The 19,446-nt window shown below is 44.6% G+C and overlaps 2 protein-coding genes across 3 annotated transcripts in view; one reads left to right on the forward strand and one right to left on the reverse strand.

Moving 5' to 3' along the window:
* The first annotated feature begins 1,506 nt into the window (after positions 1-1,506).
* On the forward strand, positions 1,507-10,590 carry LOC111840680 (uncharacterized). The gene is made up of 7 exons (XM_023805751.2): positions 1,507-2,379; positions 7,033-7,254; positions 7,331-7,501; positions 7,589-7,720; positions 7,869-8,035; positions 8,877-9,113; positions 9,220-10,590. Exons 1-7 carry the CDS (start codon positions 1,908-1,910, stop codon positions 9,400-9,402), a joined length of 1,584 nt encoding a protein of 527 aa, XP_023661519.1. The 5' UTR covers positions 1,507-1,907; the 3' UTR covers positions 9,403-10,590.
* A 636-nt stretch (positions 10,591-11,226) lies between these two features.
* The window catches only part of LOC111840770 (ATP-binding cassette sub-family B member 6), a 39,364-nt gene continuing 31,144 nt past the window's right edge, over positions 11,227-19,446 (reverse strand). For both annotated transcript variants that reach the window (XM_072714798.1, XM_072714803.1), the window contains 5 exons: positions 18,556-18,730; positions 17,209-17,321; positions 16,911-17,005; positions 15,113-15,181; positions 11,227-14,029 (listed from right to left, as the gene is read on the reverse strand). In XM_072714798.1, the coding sequence (XP_072570899.1) occupies positions 13,879-14,029; positions 15,113-15,181; positions 16,911-17,005; positions 17,209-17,321; positions 18,556-18,730 (603 nt within the window). In that variant the 3' untranslated portion in view covers positions 11,227-13,878. The remainder of the gene's footprint in view (positions 14,030-15,112; positions 15,182-16,910; positions 17,006-17,208; positions 17,322-18,555; positions 18,731-19,446) is intronic.

Below are 19,446 nucleotides of genomic sequence, written 5' to 3' on the forward strand. Positions count from 1 at the left end.
GATTAAGGCTTCAGTTTTTTTAAAAATTGTTATTTCCTGTCGGATTGTATAAGTGGTAGTCGGTATGCAGTTTTGCAGTATAACATTCATGACGATCCCCGTTCATTTCTAGCCTGGCAAAAATTAAAATTAAATAACAGAGAATAATTCAGTGAAATATGAATCAGCGAAATATTTTAATAGTTGCCAAAGCATTAAAATGACATCATATTTTTTTGTATATGACATATTGTAGTGCAACAATCAAAGATCCATTCATGTACTTAAAACTGTTTATAAGGCAATATTGGAGTATGCCAACATTATCATATTCCTTTTCCAGCAATAGCTTATATTATATTATACGTGAATCCTTTCATGTAGCCCAACTCCTTAAATGACGACAATGTCCAAATTAACTCAAAGAGGTTTAGTGTTTTATTATTGCGTAACTACCACACCAGTGTAACAGTACTGATGCCCCGGCACCGTATTGACAGGCTATTTTAAATGACGTCAGTTTCAAGGTTCGCGATTAAGATAAAGACAGCAAAAGGATTTTATTCTACCGAACATGGAAGCACACAATGAAGTCAATCTTGACAGTGCCTTAACAATGGAAGACCAAGGCAGGCCTTTGACAGCACTAAATAGTAACATGATAGTACAATTTGAACATATGTAGGTAAAGAAAACTAATAATACCCCTGAACACAAAACAATGCAACACAGCATGAAGAGCAGTGCAAATCCTTGCTATTTTGTTCAAATTACTCTAGAGGGCCTAATACTTCTAGCTTCTGGTGTAACACGTAGATTATAATGACGGAAAACAGCACAATTTCTAAAAATGTCATTCGCCTTAGATGCAACATCAAAACTAATCACTAAAAATAGGCCTACTCTGACAAATTACTACGTGACGTGTTATGCTGCGCCAGTTAGGCTATTTTATTTATTTATTTATAGTTTTTTACATTAGACCTATTAACGTCAGTCATGCCTAAAATGATTTCTTTAGTGTTCAATTCTTGCAGTTATAACAATTATAGTATTGGTTTCTGATAGCCTATCCGACTGAAATATTTTGGTAGAAACGGTTTCTTCTCATTACGATCTTTAGCAACAGGTAGACCTATCTGATAATCTCAGTTCTTGCATCTTACACTTTTTTAAAAAACTTTTTTGCAACGCAAACGAAAAAATAAACAAGCTGTTTAAGAAACTAATAAACTTAAGAAATGTTAGTAAATAACTGCATAAATATTAGCAGTGATGCGTTTTTTTGTTAGTTTAATATTATTATTATTGTTATTATTATTATTATTTTTGATGATGATGATGATGAGCAATTACATCGCATGATCAGAGATTCTGCGGTTAGTCCATCGTACTGCCCTGTCGGTATTGGGCTGTTCCTCAAAATGATTGGAGCTGCAAGCTGCGAGACTACTATAATCTCCCCCCAACCCCCAATCTTTGGTGATAATTACGGCTCTTGCGTATGGCACATTGTAGGTAAGTAGCTTAAGGCATGTAAGGATTTTTAATGCCGTCATTTCTGACAGGTAGCTCCACTCCGGTGCCGCACTTGCCCTCACGCCCCACCCTCCCCCCTCGTGTTCACTGGCATGTCAGTGCCTGTGGGATGGAGTTACTGTTGCAGATTACTTTTCCATCTGGATGGTAGCCTGACCTTTTTGAAGTCTCTCTTTAATGTAGAGCCGCATCTTTCCGATTTGATAAAGCAGCAAGCGGTCGCAGCTCTCCGATGAAGACGCCACGCTTTTCCGAACATCGGAAAATCAGAAACTAAAGGAACCAGCCATCAAAGTTTTCAAAACCCATTTTTTACGAAGAATTTAAGCCAAATCTACAAGTAAAACAACCATTTTACGACCGCAATAACTTTCTTGAGAAGAAGAAAAATGCATTTTCACTCGATAGGGTTTTATTTCCTAGCTGTAACTCTTTCACTTGCTGAATGCCAGGAATCCTATGAAAAGTTTCCCCAAGTGAGTCGATGGGCAAAATCTGGATTTCAGTACCTGAAGATGAACCTGTGTCAGAGAGTATCATCCTTGTCAGAAACCGAGTGCAAGAGGCTGTCCGTGCTACGGGAGAGTGGGGTGGCTATCTATGTATCCCAGTTTAACTCGGAGAAAGTAGTGGCAGTGCTGCCGGACTCCAAGACGACGGGGCTGCGAGCCCCCAAGCGAGACACGACGCAAGAAGACAGCAAACGACACCAGGATGTCTTTCCTGGCCCCGCGGAGCACGACGGCGTTTTGGTGTTGGACCCCAGTCCAGGAGAAAATTTCGGACACCCCGTCGTCATTTTCTACATTGATTTCAATGTAACCAAGAAAAAATGTGGACACAGAGACGGGATTTTTTTGGGTAAGGTTTTTTTCCCATTTTTACGAAAATGTTATGTATATTTGTACCTTCGTTTTAGGATTTTAGGCTATAAAATTTAGGCTATATACTGTTTTATTCCCGTTTATGCTGCACGAGAGGCAGTCCATCGCAGGACACACACACGGCTTTGTAATTATATCTTCGTGGGGACTGTCCATTCATTCCTATGGGCAAAACTCTAATCCCAACATGACTACCTTAACCCCTACCCATTCCTAACTTTAAACATAAGTAACTAAACAAAATACAAGTCTCTCAGCATTTTTAATTTTTTGATTTCAGTCAGATTTTTATAAAATTGAATTTCCCTTTGTGGGGACCTAAAAATGGTCCCCACACCATCAAAACAACAGGTGTTTATCACATTGTGGGACATTTGGTCCCCACAATGTAATATCTCACCGACCCCTACACAAACACACAATTGTCTCTAACAAAATCATTACATGCCTACTTATGTGAAGTAGTAATACTTACGGTCCTTACAAGGATCTTATTCTTATTAAGCCTAATTGTAGTAGGATGTTACTGTACAAACACCCACTATTTGAATACATATTATATCATGGCTATAATTACTGATAATCATGTTTGTTAAATTTGAATTATGCCTTTAAATCTTAATTACATTTTAAAATCTGTACAGTTTTATATTTACATAGAGTGTCATGGACCCGGGGGCAGGAAAAGGCAATGATCCACTTTGTGGCTCCAAGACAAAGGGGTTTATTAAGGGAACTGACACACAGGGGAAAACCACAAACTAAAACCACCACAAGGGGTCAAACACTAACAGAGAAAAATAACAAGAACTATCTACTCAAACCATAAAGTAACATGACACACAGGAACCTTCAATAACAAAGTACATATACACCAAATACAATGACTCACTAGAGAACAGAGTAGGGCAGGTATTTAAATACAAATAAAAACAGGGGCAAACAAGGAACAGGTGTGAGATATAATCAATTAACCAGTCAACACAGGGCACAGGACGAGTAACGATCAACAAGTGCTGACACAAGAAAAAGGGCGACAGGTGGAACTAATAACAATTAACAAGCACAGAACAAAGAAACCTACAGAAGACCTAAAACTGAGAAAACAAGGAGATCCTACACTAGAAAAAGAAACAAGAAAACAAAGTACAACCAAAGCACAAGGAAGACAAACCTAGAACAGGAAAACTCAAAAAGGAAAGCAGAAAACACTAGGGAACAAAAACAATATGGAGGAGTAACAGATGAGACTGGCCTCAGCTAAACTCGAACCCATGACCGTAGGCATTATACACTCAAAGCCACACACTCAACCCCTAAGCTGTGTAGTAGCCTGGGAAATGGGAAAACACAAAGACAGGACGACCCAGGAGGACACCAACCCTGGCATGGAGTGTACAGTGTCATCAAAAAATTGCCTATGTTGATGGTCTGATGTACCTGAGTGTGTATAGTGCTGGGGTGTAGGAAATAGGGGGCGGGGGAGACATGTACCCCCCAATGTTTAATTTGGTTTCATTAACCCCCCCCCCCAATAAATACATTATCAATGCAGTATTGCTGACATTCTAGTTACAGTTAACAAAGAGCTTAATTGACCTTCAGCTGAGCAAACTGGAACACGTTCCTGCAATTGCATCTTATCATATCTGGAGAACATGGATCGACTCCCCACCCCATTTCTATATGTGTCCCTTCTTTATATGAGTTTGCATGTTCTCCTGATGTCATCATGGAGTTTCCTCTGGGTTCTCATGGGGTTTTCTCTCCCCCCACATTAAAAAAGCATGCCAAGGTAAACTGCAGTTGCCAAATTGTCTGTAGGTGTGTGTGCAATGTGTCGGTACCCCAACCTGGGTTATTCCTTGCCTTGCACCCTTTCTTTCTGGGATAAGCACTGGAGCCCCGTGACCCTGCATTGGATAACCAGATATGGATGAAGGAATATGTATTTTTTTCTCATCTGCCTATCATTTTCGTCGATGTTCAGAAAGAGTGATGCCAGAAAACAGTTCATTCACCGTGGCTCCCAGTCTAAAACATAACACTAAGCCCCCAGTAGATATCAGTGTGATTAAAAGTCATACTATGGGGAAAGACAGCACAGCATCTTGTTCTTTATAATGAGACACACATCAGTATAGATTCATAAACTAAAGACATGATCGTTAAAGTGGGGTGCTGTTATAATTTTTATATGTATATGAGGCTTTGTGAAAACATTGAGTGTAAATGAGTGCAAATATCAGAGGGTAATATTAATGATGTAATATTAAGGTCTTCAATTGAGATATCATGAATGCAATTTGAGAAAATATAATGTGAAGCTAAGTGCCATGAATACAATGCAAAGGGACAGAGGGTTTCCTTTCTCACCCAACAGTGCTCGGATATGTCAGGGACCCTCAGTCTGCGTTTTGGGAGTAAAAATGTGGGCTGCCTGGCAGGGAGCTGAGAGGCAGCAAAAATGCAGATCATCTAGGGATCCCCGAGGACCGGGTTGGGAAATACTGTGTTAGGGTACACTAGCTCGCCAACGCCCTGCTGCCAGACTGATTCTCAGCACGCGCTCCTAAAGTCAGAGAGTAATGCATTTGTAATAACATTTGTCAATAATTCATCTTGAGTGTAGTCTGTCCTCAAGTTGAGAGTCTGGTATCCCCACCCCCAGCCAGTCCGTCTGGCTCGTGCTGCTTTTTCGCGAGCCACACTCTGTCCTCCTGGAGGAAGCCGACATACTCTGTGGTGCTTTTCCTCTCTGATGAGACCAACACAGATAGACTCCAGATACTTTTAACTTCTCCTCCAGTTTGAACTCAGCTCACTGAAGGCATATGTGACATGTGCAAGGTTACCGTCAATGACAGTTTCTTTTAGATACTAACTGGAAATCAGCTGTGTTCTTGATCATTATTATTGGCCACAACAGCCAATTGTAACTAAGAGAAGTGACTATTAATGCATAGTATTTATGTGTATGGGCCTCAGGTCATTAAACAGCAAGACACTGTATTCCCAGTACAAGCCTACTACCACATGGCTAATTAGTAATAATGATGCTGAAAGAACATAACTGTATCCCATGCTGTATGACAAGTTGGCACTTACAGTTTTATATTACTGTTATTTTTTGGGAACTATGTTCTAGCCAAATAACAAAATAATACTAAAAAAAATATTAATGACCATTGTGTATGTTGCCTTAAAGGAGTGTCACAAGACTTGCAATGCAGTTTCTTGCAAATGTATTGCATTCTGTGATATTTTGAGGGTGCATGGAATATTCTGACCTTAATGGTTTTTTTATACTCCCAGTTAAGCACGGGGTTTGAAATGTGGATGTGGAAGAACCCGAATAAGTATTTCAGCAAGGCTTCAACAATTTTCAACAAACCTTTCAACAATTTATAAGGGAAAAAAGTTGAATGAATAAGGATTATGAATAAAGATTAACAATGAGTCTTACAGAAAGGCAGAGAAAACCGAGGAGAAGATGGATGTTTGAAATAAATGAGGAGTTAACCTTGAAACAGACAGGGAGAGGGAATGAGGAGATAACCTTAAAACAGACAGGGAGAGTGCATTGTTTTGCTAGTGTCACTGGCCTGGGTCTGGAAATGGTTTCCAAGTTTGCATGTCCAAGACTGACCGCTTCACCTTTGGTGGTTTGGGGATGAGGGGAATGAGGTGATTTTAACTGCACTTTAAAGCCAGACATTTTCATTCAGAATAAAAGGAACTGGGCAATAAGTTTCCAAAATGAGGAACATGAAAGTGAAGCTTCACTTTGAAAACTTGGCAGACAACAGACTTCTCATTTTTATGTGGTCACAGCTTTTAACCATACAGCTTACGCAAAGATGAGTTTCTTCCCTGGAGTGGCTTCTTAGCTCATTCCCATTAACCTGAAATCATCCATATGCAGTCGAAAGGAAAACACCAGATTTAGTCATTATCTGTGGGAGAAACAGAGATCTTTGATGTCACAAATGGGTTACAAACTTGCATTTGGCAGCGGTGTTGTAAACTCCATCTAACCACAATCTATGTTTAATAAGAAGAAGAGGATTGTCGTTGGTGTGCTATAAGCTCACAGACAAACACAAGCATGTTCTTGATGTATCCACGACAAAGAGACCCTCCAGAGTATGAAAGCTGTGCACTTCTCCTGCCTGTTTGCTCCTCTCAGCCAGTCGGACACAAACAAATTCATCTTTACAGACGCTTATCCATTCACGTGCCAGGATCTGCTCCACTTGAAGCAATGCTGCATGTTGTACTTACTACTACTGCAACATTCATTTCTGACAACTACTTATCCAGTGTTGGGCTGCAGTGAGCCTACAGTGTATTCCTGGTGGCATGGGGTGCAAGGCAGGACACATCATGGACTAGATTCTAGGCTGTTACAGGGCAAACTAGACACTGAAAAGGCACCTTATTTTTGGCGGACGGACCTGAATAGGGAGAACATGCAAACTCTACCTGTGTAAAACTGTACTCAGAATTTAATCCACAACCTTCTTCTGAAACCTGTCCAGTGACATGATAAAATGCAATGATTGTACGATTACCTCTTCATGTTGTTGGACTGCTGTCTATTACTGTGGTCACCGCTACTGCGTTGTAGGAGAGGAGTGCATGACGCTGGCTTTGAATAGCCGCTGCCAGAACCAACTGAAGCCACGGCAGAGCCGGGGTGAGCGCATGGGCAGGAAAGGTCGGGCTCGCAGAGGCATGGAGGCCCGACCCGGGAGAGCAGAGCGCAGCGAGGGTCTCTGCGAGATACACTTCCTCCCTCAGGTGGTACTAGCAAGGAACAGGAGCCAGATCCAACAACTCTACTGTGCAGGTGGGTTCTGGTCCTGCTTAGTTGGCTATGAGGTTGTATGAGTGACACACATGCTCTCACACTTCTGTTCTTTCAGATTTGCAGGACTTTGCCAGATGCCCAGAGCCCCTGCCTATCTCTATCTCCACTGTACCCATTTCCAACTGCGAACTGAACAAAAATACCCGCCGGTGCCACCAGCAGCCCTTGGCAACACACTTCTCCTGCCGGCTTTATCAAACATGCGACCATGCTGTGTTGCTCTCAGGTAGAAGGTGGTTGGTGAGGATGCTGATGCATGGCCAAGGTCTCTGCCTCGTGATGCACTCAGTCATTCCTTCCTCGCTGTTCCCAGGTGGCTGGCAGCAGCAGATCACATACCGACAACATGTGAATAACCTGCAGATCTTCTATAGCATGTTGAGGAACAATGGCTTCCACAAGGACCACATAAAAACCTTCTTTGCGGGCAATGGCCTGGATCCAGGTGAGAGGGACCAGTGGTTCAGAATACTGGACGAGAGAGCTGAACATTGCAATTTAGCTTTGGTAGTTACAATTTAGCTGGTATATTGAAGTGCATGTGCAGACAAAAATCTGTTTCCATGACGTTTTCATTGGCAATATCTCCACAGAGGAGGTGGAAGGGGTATATCCAGCAACAGAGAAGGAAGTGATCCGGAACCATATCTCCTACGTCTGCCGCAAGCAGCACTGCGCCGATACCTTTGTGCTTTACCTCAACAGCCCCACACGCAATGATGGGACCATGCTGCTCTGGGACAGCAACCACAACGGCATCGTGAGTGTGCATGCATATACAGTGCTGGTCAGTTGCATGCAAGAGTCATGCCGGAAAGGTCTGAGTCAGATGTGTCATAGCAAGGATGGTCTTTATGGCCACACCCCCCCCCCGCCCAAAATGGTCCATTATTGCAAAAATAGGTTAGCTAATTCAAAAAGGAAACCATTAATTATTCCTCCATGTGATGTTACCTTCGGAAAGCCCTGGATAGTTTGCTCCAGGTCATATGCTGTTTTGAATGGCTATAGTCCATGTGTGTTGTAGAAGAGATCGATGTGATTATATGAGAAGTCGGGGAGTGACAGATAGCAGTCAGTCCACGAACAGAAGACACCTCCTTAGGACCATGAACCCTTACTGAAATCCCTCAGCCGTCCCTCTAAACCACCCTTTCATCTGCGGTTAATGTTTTCAGTCCACAATGCATCCGAGTTAATTACAGTGGCTTCCTGTCTTTCAACTACACTCAACCCATCCCACCCCTGCACTCCAGTCCACTCTGACTGAATCCCACCTTCCCCTCCTAAAGGTGGTCGGTAATCCCTGCCATATGTCCTCTCTGGTGGAGATGGAGTCTCTCTGTAGCAATGTAACAATGGAGTTGGGTTCAGTGGGATCAAAGAGAACAACCTGATCTCAGAGCAAGGGGACAGTGACAAAAGCCTTAGAGGGACCAGGAGGGCAGCAGCTCAGTCCCGCCAGACAGCTAAATCCTGTGTAAAGCAGTCAGAGTCTCTGAAGTCCTCAGTAAACAATGTGATGTAGGCTCCTCTGTTTACAAATTTGCTCAGCACTTTTGGAGACTGGCGACTCTCTTGTGTAAACCTTCCCCCTGCAGGCGGACCCCATGGAGCGGTACTCTGTGAGCGAGCTGCTCGTTGACCTGGCCGGCTGCCGGGCCCGGCGGGTTCTGCTCTTCGTGGAGCAGAGTTACAGCACCACGCTGGCCAAGAGGCTCAGGGGTTCCCTGAAGCACCTCAACGTGGCAGTGCTGGGCAGCGCCTACCGCACGCAGACAGCCAGCTTCTGGGGCTCTCTGCACCCCAGCCATTGCCTGATAGAGCACCTGGATCAGGTGAGGCCACTAGGGGCCGAAAGGCGGGTAGAGAAGGAGGATCACAAACCCTGTGAAGATCGTGTGTGTTAAAAACAAACTCCATCCTCACCCCCCGACTTCCTAGGTACCAGCAACGCCCCAGCCTGTGAATTCCTCCCCCGACCTCTTGAACGTCACTCTCGCCGGTGCCCCCTGCAATCTCACACCACCCCTCACAGAGGCCGAGATGCGCAAGCAATACATGGGATGTCAGAACCTGCCGACCGCCTTGTGGTACCAGCGTCAGAACCAAGACGGCAGGAAGTGAGAATTGCCACGGTAACGACTCCCCCTTATTCATAGATGCCTCTATCACCTCACAATGGACGTTGGTTGCAACTCAGAAGCTGAGATCTAATCCCACTGGCAACTACTGGAGGATGATCGACCATTTTCAACATACTGTCTTGTGAAAATAAATAGGAAAAATGCTTACTCTTAGCAGTGTAAATGCCAAAATGTTCCAAAGCTGGAAGTTTTCATTCACTAGCCAATATGCACTCAAAACTGCGGCTAAGTGCACTTTCACTCCTATTTTCCACCCACAAGTGATTCCTGTACGTCCACATGGAAAGGATTCAGAAGAGTAGTGGCCCAGATTTATGCGCTAGGGGGAAGACTCCAGTGTCCTCTCTCTGAACTCTGGCATGTACACTTTCCCTTACCCAGGAGCACGTAGTACCATGAGATGAGCACCGTCCTGAACGGGTGGCGGTGGAGGTGGTTCAGCTGGGGGGGCAGCGTTAGGTCTCTGGGAGAGCACCTTCCATGGGTCACTGAGCACATCCATCCCCAGGAAAGCATGGCACCTCCAGAGTCCTGCTGTGAGGCTGATGACTTCCCCATGATTTAAATATGAGGAAGACTCCTGCCCTGCGCTCAAACACAAGGCCGCTGCTGTCACACTGACAGCCTGCCAGAGACGTAGAATCACAGTTACGGCCCACTTTGGGATCAGCCAATCACAGTAACAGCTCCCAAAGGCACCTATAGAAACTGCTGTAAGCTTCAGCACTTGTAAGGGAATTAAATGTCTTACCACAGATTTGGACACAGAAAATATATATATATCTCATGCGTAAACAAGTACAAATTCACAGACACAGTGTTGCACAGTCAATGTTGAGATGTGTTCCATTGAGACTTTGGGATGAGAACACGAACACAGCAGCCTTACATATTTCTGTCAGCAAACTCCTTCCAGACGCACCGGCATGTATCAGCTGGAGACCACGAAGGGAGCTCTTTATAGCAGACAAAGCGCGTGTTTACTCTGTATGTGTGTCTTCAGTGCTTGACCAATGACATGTTTATTGTTCAGTGGAATCCATAATCCCCCCTTGTCTATTCTAAACTACAAATTGTGTAAGCAGCTGTACATATTTGTAATAAATTAACTTTTGTACATAGTAAAGTGCTCTTGGGTTACTTTCAAACTATTAAAGTTTACAGATGATTATGATTAACATGCAATTTCTAGGGAAATATTCGGTAACGCTTTACATTCAGTGCACCTTCATAACGCATTCATAACGCATTCATAGAACATCCATAGACAGCATGCAAGTACACCTTAACATCTCTTAACAGCTTTAATATACATTAATAACAAACATTACATGATTATACAGTTATGATGTTTATTATTAATGTATAGTACAGCTGTGTAGAGATGTTGGGATGTTAAGGTATACATACATGACGTTTATGCATGTTTTATGAATACTTAATGGATACATTATGAAGGTGTACTGAACGTTTTATGAATGCAATATAAAAGCATTATGAAGTTAATCTAAAGCGTTACCAAATATTCAGATCACCCTCTGGCTATTCTAGACAAATATAATTTTAGTAGTGACATTTATTACATCCCAAACCACAATAACGATCAAAGACAACCATTAGAAACCTTATACTGGATATCATCTGGATATCAGGTTCACTGAAAAAGATGCATCAAGTGGTCAATCAGATTAACACACAAAAAGCTGCATAGATCACCATTTATCCTCATCTTTATTTCAAACAATTTTGTTTTTGAAAGAATAATATATATATATATATATATATATATATACACATATATAGAAATATATTTGGGTCAGCATAATTTTTTAAAAAGCAGCACTTATGATTACATATTTCATCATAAAACAGCATAAAACATAAATATGGTCTTCTTGCCTGTTTGTCTGACATTAAAAAGGCAATAACCAGCATTAATTACAATGCATGCAGTTTAAAATCACCAGTGTTCACCAAACAAACAAACAGTCTAAAACTCAGTCAGTCAGTCAGTCAGTTCGGGGAACATGCACTGGTACAGCGCGTAGCCGTGCCCACATGCACTGGTACAGCGCGTAGCCGTGCCCACATGCACTGGTACAGCGCGTAGCCGTGCCCACATGCACTGGTACAGCGCGTAGCCGTGCCCACATGCACTGGTACAGCGCGTAGCTGTACCCATCACGCAGCGAATCTCCTCGGCATCCCGCCCAGCAACTCCCAGGCACATACACAGTCCAGTCCCACCCTCCGGAAATGGCCGTCTATGTGCTGCAGCCAGGTGTTACAGCCCTGAGGATCCTGCCAGCCGGATCTCCCTCAGGGAATCGCCTCCATGGTTGTACTGTCCGCTGCTCCCTTTAATTACTCCTCCCCGTGACGTTTCCGTTGCATGTCACCATTACACGCCTGCACCATGCCAGGGGATGATCAGTCATCTTTCTGTTATGTCAGTGCACAAAATGCTCGTCAAGGATCCTCTGCAGCGCTCTTTGGGATTAAAATTTCTACGCTGCAGCGTTTCCGACCTCATGTCCACATGCCACACTTAACCTGAGTACTAAAAGCAAATACATACCAAAACTTCCATTTACTCGTGAATGCTACTTATTTTGACATCAGGATAACTAACATCCCTCTGAAGAGATTCTACAGCAGTCATACCCCTTTCAACTCCACAATACTAATGAAACAGCAGTAATTAAGTAAAAAGTATAGTGATTACAGCTATCAACAAAATGATCTATATGATCTTAGTACAGTCCAGCTTATGTTGGTGAAGCGATGACAGGTGTACACACAGGGAAATGCAGTGGATGGTACCTGTTACATTTCCCTTTATGGTTAAAGGCCTTTGAAATACCATGGTCACTGGGGCATAATTCTGCCGGTAGTTACAGGAGGATTATACAATGTTACATTTTCCATTATTGCTGAAAGTGGAAATTCTTCAAATTATACAATAAAAAAGTCCTTTCACTTTTTACACGTGTGCTGCATCCATTAGCTTCTACTAGCTGGATAGAGCAGTGTTTCTCAATCCGGTCCTCAGAGCCGCACACTCCTCTGAGCTCTGCCAGACTGTCCACATTTTTGCTCCTGGTAGGAAGCAAAAACACGGTGTGTCTGTGGGTCCCCGAGGACCGGACTGGGAAACACTGGGCTACATCAAAAGGAGAGCAAAAGGTCACGGTGAAGATCCAGGAGGACTTCTGCACGTATAATAGCTCAAGCCATATATGATACATAATTTATACAAATATTTTTCGAATGATTTAGGATACAAAAAAAGACCAGAGACTTTGGTCGTTAACATAGTCATCCCTAATATATGTGCTCCTTAAAAATGTGCCTTTCTGCATTACTGACCAATACATTTTGTAAGGTATAAATATTAAATATAATGCACTTATACACACACAAAAAAACATACAATACCCCAGCCAACTTGCCTAATTGCTTAAGAGGTTGGGTTCTCATTTGTTTTTAAACAGGATTAAGATTAACCAGGAGAAAAGTAAATTGCCCTAATTATGTGTTGGGTGTGGATGCAGACCCCTGCAGACAGAGGGCTAACGGCAGAGACCGGCTAAGCGTGGACGTGCGGAATGCCCTAAACGGCCCCGGAGTCCCCAGATCTCACACATCAAGCAGCATCTTTAAAACCTCATTTGGCCTTTAATCTCAAATGGGATAAAAGGCAGCAAACAATTCTAATTGGTCAAATACGGCTTTCATTTGCTGGGGTAAATAATAGCACAGGCAGTCCACCGCTTAAGAACGTCTGACTTACAGACAACTTGTACTTACAAGCAGACTGCCATAAAGCCTATTGTATTCAAAATTCAGGTTAAATACAATGGTTTGTAATAACGAAACCACACACTGCTTTCTGACAATCGTGAAAACAATCAGTGGTTCATCAGCTCAAGGTACAGTACAGTACCGTATGTAGTTACTTTAATTACTATTGTATAATTATTTTTATGTACTGTATTACTTTTTTCAGACTTATCTACAAATTCGACTTAAAGACAGACTTAGGGTATGAATCTTGTTTGTAACCTGGGGAGAGCCTGTATTACTAGTAATTAGTGCAGTGCAGTGACCTCGAACAAGACTAGAAATTCCAAATCTAGGAGCCTCCATCCCTGATCAAACTGTACTATCACAGACGACCCCAATAAGAAAGTGAGACCACCTACTGAAGCAGAAAAAAAATGTTTCGTATATAAAAAAAACACTGGCTTAGTGCAACATGAAAGTATCTAAGTATCAATTAAAGAACACCAAGAAAAAGTGTACATCAGTAAATAGCTTAACATTTTTCCCCTTCTACTGTATTTTAAAACACACACACACACACACACAGTCTGAGGCTCGTCCTTACAAGCCTGCCTCTGGGCCCTGCCCTCTCTCGTGACCCCTGACCCCCCAAAGTCAAGCCCAAGTGGTGTCAGTGACTGCTGTGGCCGGTGACAGGCTGCAGCTTCTCCGTCTGCTGGTCCTTGGTCTCCGAGTCGGAGGCAGAGTCGGAGTCCTGGGCCTGCTGCTGCTTCAGCCACATGTCAGCATACAGGCCGCCCTTGTCCAGCAGGTCCTCGTGTCTGGGGGGGGGGCATGAACAAGCTGCACACAAAGGGAGCACCACAGCGGTGCACCATCTCCCCAACATAGCTACTAGCGTGCACACAACCAGCTGTGCGTTGCTGTTTTCACATGAATCTAGCCAGTAAACAGTAAAGGGGGGGGGGGGGGGCAGTGGAATGCCCTTCCCTTCTTATGGAAAGATTCACAAAAAGACATCAGTGGAAAATGGGCAAAGAAAATGTCTTGTTTACTTTGTTTGATTATTCTTAATGATCTCTATTTCACTACATCTGAGTGTTTCTGACTGTTTTTTGATCCACCACCTGCCAGGAAGGTGAGGGACAGCCTGAGGATGGGAACGCGACATTGATGTCACCTTTCCAAAAGCGTCACCCCCCCTGCCCTCCCCGGTTCCCCTTGTGGCCAGAGCTTGTCCCCCTCGCATCCTAAGCCACTGTTCCTCCAGGGAAAACACTGTTGTGTTGTGTTTACATCATACTGTCAGTCAGACTTCAATGGGTCTGGTGTGGGGTTTCAGCTCCGGTGCCCGGGGGGGTGGGGGTGGGGGGCGTGTCCTGTCCGCCGGGGCTCGTATATCAAAGGCGCAATGAGACACGAGTGCGCGGCCAGCTCAAGCGTGCCGTTTACTCTAAGCCCCGATCAGCCGGATAAATGGGCGGAAGCCATTAGCGTGGGGTGGGGCGGGGGGGCGCCCACCTGGGGGCTAATGGGGCAGCTTGAGGAGAAAGGTGGGGGCGCCCCGCATTGGTGGCGGGATGTGCACATCCTGTCTGGGGACGAGTGTGGAGGCAGACAGCCCTGGGGGGCAAAGGCGGGGAGTGGGAATCAACCCTGATCCACAGATAGCTGCACTGACCCTCTCAGAGCACCTCACCTTTGCCCATACCTCCCAGACCCCCCTCACATAAGAGAAAAGAGAAAGAGAGACACTGGCTGTTCACACTGGCATCCAGAGACACCTGCTCCTCCAACAGAGACAAAGGCTGCGCCCATCTGGATATAAATATTTCAGCGATTGAGGCTTGTGAGATGTGTCACATTATAGCTTTTCGGTGCTCCTGCTGCTTTGCTGCACTCACCTGCCGCGCTCTGCGATCGCGCCGTCGTGCAGGACCAGGATCTGGTCCGCAGCAATGATGGTCGACAGCCTGAAACATACAAACAACATGCCCCGTCGACTTGAAACCTGTCAAAGAGGATGCATCCATCCACAATTCGTTAGAATATTCCAGAGAGTCCGAGATACGGAATAACCTTAATCTCATAATGATAACATTAGGGTGGGGGCTCATGCTCTCAAACGATAGGTCAAATAGAAATATGCAGCTGAAGTCGTCAAACACACAAGCGTTTCGAAAAAGAAAAGCTTTGTCAAGAAAAGCGCATTAAAAAAAGCAATTCATATCCTTTTCATGGCCTTACATGGACAGCTAGGTAGTACAAAATATCCCCTTTAAATTACAAGTTGGATATAACAATGTAGTTATGGGAATAACAAATCCTGAGAGCTGGGACACATCGGGCTCATTTGTTATTCGGCAATAGATGGCGATCAGAGTGTCCATGTCACTGCAGCAGATGTCATAACAGGTAATTGTTTTTGGATGGGAGTCGGGGGGCTGGGGGGGCGAGTGTTTGAACTGAAATGGATGACATTACTGTGGTAATGATGGCCCCACCCACGCGTTTGATGCAGAAGCTTCTGAAGTCCGGTAGGAAATGGATGATTTAAACTGGCATTCATTTCCTGACATGAAAACCACATTAAACCTAAACACAGCCATGTGCAAAGCCCTCAAACAGGGAAACACCCCCCCCCCCCACCCACCCAACAACTGCCTGGTATCGTCTCTCAGGTAAAGTCACTGCTCCGCCCACTAAAACTCAGTGTCTCTGCTTACATGTGCCTCCCTAAAGTGAAACCCACCCCCTCCCCAGGTCACCCCCCACTTCATCTTCAAACAAAGCAGGGAAGCTTTATTGATTGTTCCCCAAGGATCAAAGTACCATGAGGAGTCTGAGGCAGCGACGGATCAAAGGGGAGGATTCCGATCGCGGTGTTTACAATTTTCATTTCTGAGAATAGAACAAGGAAAACGAGAACAATATAGGAAGATGGGTCAAACTGAAGACAGGAAGGGATGGTGAGAAGGAGGGAAAGAGAGAGAGAGAGAGAAAGAGAGGGCAGGGGCCAGAGAAAGAGAAGTAAATTATACCTCCAGAGAGAAGATGACTGAGGTAAAGTGGCAAGGAACAACTTGGGCAGCAACTGTGCTTATGTAAAACTTGTTCAACTTTCCAATAAATTAAAAAAAAAAAATGAAACAGGATTTTGATAATGACAAGCAGGCATGCACATGGACTGTGTTAAGGAACCTGACATATGTAAGTAATTCCGGGGAAAATGTGTTAAGTTTCAGTAAAATATTAATATACTTTCCTTTTATGAGCAATACTGATGAAGTGCTCTTCTGACCCCCAGTCTCTTGTGGGGAATGTGTTTTGTAAACATCTCTACACTGTTCGACATGCTACGGGCGGCATGCTTCATCAGAAAGCACGTTCACGAGTGTCCAAATCGGTGTGCTTTGCCAAGGTGTCATTCAGGCAGAAGGAGAGGTCATTCCATTTAATCAATGATCTACATCTTCAACAGCACCAACAAGCAGACAAGCCGGTTGTGGGCTTTGGAAGATTCCATCGATAGGCGATGCTATCTTCTGGACGGACTCCAAGGACTTCTAGTTAGGTGACCGACTTATGTCTCTGGTCTGTGGACAGTAGTTTTCTGATACACAACCCCCACCCCTGGGCAAAGTGCCATTGGCAGATTTTAGAGGGGGGGGATCACACCACTGCCCCTTGTGAGAAGCTTACCTGTGTGCCACCACGATAGTGGTCCTGTTGGCGCAAACCTTAGCCAGAGAGGCCTGGATGTTGCGCTCCGTCTTGGTGTCCAAGGAGGATGTGGCCTGTGCAGACAGATCGCGACTGTGACAGTAGCTCTCAGAAACATTACAAACTGCTGTGTGCTGCTCCAATCACACATTATGACTTCTATCATTGGGGGCTGTGATCTGCACTCATTAAACTAGAGTCATGTTCTCCGATATCTCCAGCACCTATAGTACCTGTCATCCCCACCCACCCCACCCCATCATGCCAGGGTACAGACCTCGTCTAGGAGAATGATCTGCGGGGCTTTGAGGATGGTTCGGGCAATGGCCACCCTCTGCTTCTCCCCCCCACTCAGCTTCAGTCCTCTCTCGCCGACCTGAGTGTCATATCCTGCAAGGTGATGATGGATCAGCAAAATGACTTCTAATAATTAGCACATTGGTGATAAAGCTAAAGTTAATCTTACTAATTTAGGGACTTACGTCATATTCTTTGGGCCAAGTGAATACAATTTTAAACTATCGTACTATCCATGCCTGTATCCATCTATGCTCTGGCCGCTTCCCCTGGGGGTATTCCACAAATCAGAACTTCTTCATTAGCCAGATAACTTAAGCCAAATGTAAGGATTGTCCAATAGGAATGTCACTTACTTCACTTCCTATTGGACAGTTTTCACGTTTGGTTTAATTATCGAGGCACCTGGAAAATCCTGCTTTGTGGAACACTCACCTGGTCAGGGCTGCAGGGGCCCGGAAGCTGATCCCAAGCAGCTCGGGCACAAAGCTGGGGACACACAAATATGGGATGCCAGTGCACTGCAGGGTGCACACACACAGACACACACAAAGACAGACAGACACAGACAGACGGACAGACACACACAGACACACACAAAGACAGACAGACACAGACAGACGGACAGACACACACAGACACACACAAAGACAGACAGACACAGACAGACGGACAGACAGACAGACAGACACACACAGACAGACGGACAGACAGACACACACAGACACACACAAAGACAGACAGACACAGACAGACAGACAGACACAAAGACAGACAGACACAGACAGACAGACACACACAGACACACACAAAGACAGACAGACACAGACAGACGGACAGACAGACAGACAGACAGACAGACACACAAAAAGACAGACAGACACAGACAGACGGACAGACAGACAGACACACACAGACACACACAAAGACAGACAGACACAGACAGACAGACACACACAAAGACAGACACAGACAGACAGACGGATGGACAGACACACACAAGCATCCATTCATTTCTAGGGGCAGAACCCTAATCCCAACTATGACAACCTTAACTCCTACCCAGCCCTAACCTCAACCATAGGTAACTGAAACAAATAGGAGACTTTTGGCATTTTTAGTTTTTTGATTGTATTCACAGATTTTTATAAAATTAAGTTTCCCCCAAAAAGTGGTCCCCACAATGTCAAAATAGCAGGTTTTTACCAAATGCCCCCACAATGTAATATATAAATGACCCACACAGATATGATGGTAGCACAAATTCTGACGTGCAGAAGCCCCCATGAAGTCCTCCTCACTGCAGTGCTGGACTCGTGCCACTTACCCTGGGGGAAGCTCATGATCTTCTGGTGGATGTCGGCTGCATGGGCAGCTTCCTCCACTTCCTGGTCACTGGCAGCGATGCGGCCGTAGCGGATGTTGTCACGGATGTTTTCGTTGAAGAGCACCGTGTCCTGTGGGACCACACCAATGTGTGCGCGCAGAGATACTTGCTTCACCTGTAACAGACAGCCAGAGTTAGCGCTCCGAGAGGACGGCTGGGCACAGCTGGGATGGCAGACGTCCCTCTCAGCTCAATGCCACTTGGGGGACCTGAGTAACACAATGTCCAATGAGGACTCAAGCCTAACATGGCTGGAATGCAGGTCATCTTCCAGTTAAAACCAAGATCCAGAAATTAATATTTCTATTCATCCATCCAGCTTCCACAGTGATTATCCAGTAAAGGGGTGGGGTGAGCCTGAAGTCCAATAAAGGAAATACAGGACACAAGGCTGGGCATGTGTAGGACTCGCCAGTCCACTGAAAAGGAGACACACATAATCACAGTGTGGGCTATTCAGAGGCGTCACTTTACTTAATTGCATGAGGGGGAAGAAACTTGAGTGCATGGAGAAAACCTGTGACACATAATGAAGACACGCAAACCCCCCACCCACACGCAAACCACATACACGCACACACACACGTACACACGTTTGTAATTCAAACTTCGTGGGGACTCTCCATTCATTTCTATGGGGCAAACTCTAATCCCAACAATCCCTTAACCATAAGTAACCAAACAAAAAATACTACACTTTTGGCATTTTTAGTTTTTTGATTGCATTCACAGATCTTTGTGGGGACCGAAAAAAATGTCCCCCTACATCTGGTCCCCACAATGCAATACATACAAAAGCGCATGCACAGACTGGTACAAAGCCAAGAGCAG

This window comes from Paramormyrops kingsleyae, chromosome 1 (genome assembly GCF_048594095.1).
Source record: "Paramormyrops kingsleyae isolate MSU_618 chromosome 1, PKINGS_0.4, whole genome shotgun sequence".
Taxonomy (NCBI): Eukaryota; Metazoa; Chordata; class Actinopteri; order Osteoglossiformes; family Mormyridae; genus Paramormyrops; species Paramormyrops kingsleyae.

Excerpts from the sequence above, each read along its gene's own strand:
- LOC111840680 (XM_023805751.2), top strand. The coding sequence starts at position 1,908 with ATGCATTTTCACTCGATAGGGTTTTATTTCCTAGCTGTAACTCTTTCA. Across the intron at positions 7,721-7,868 it reads GGGCAATGGCCTGGATCCAG|AGGAGGTGGAAGGGGTATAT; the intron begins GTGAGAGGGACC and ends ATATCTCCACAG. Across the intron at positions 8,036-8,876 it reads ACAGCAACCACAACGGCATC|GCGGACCCCATGGAGCGGTA; the intron begins GTGAGTGTGCAT and ends TTCCCCCTGCAG.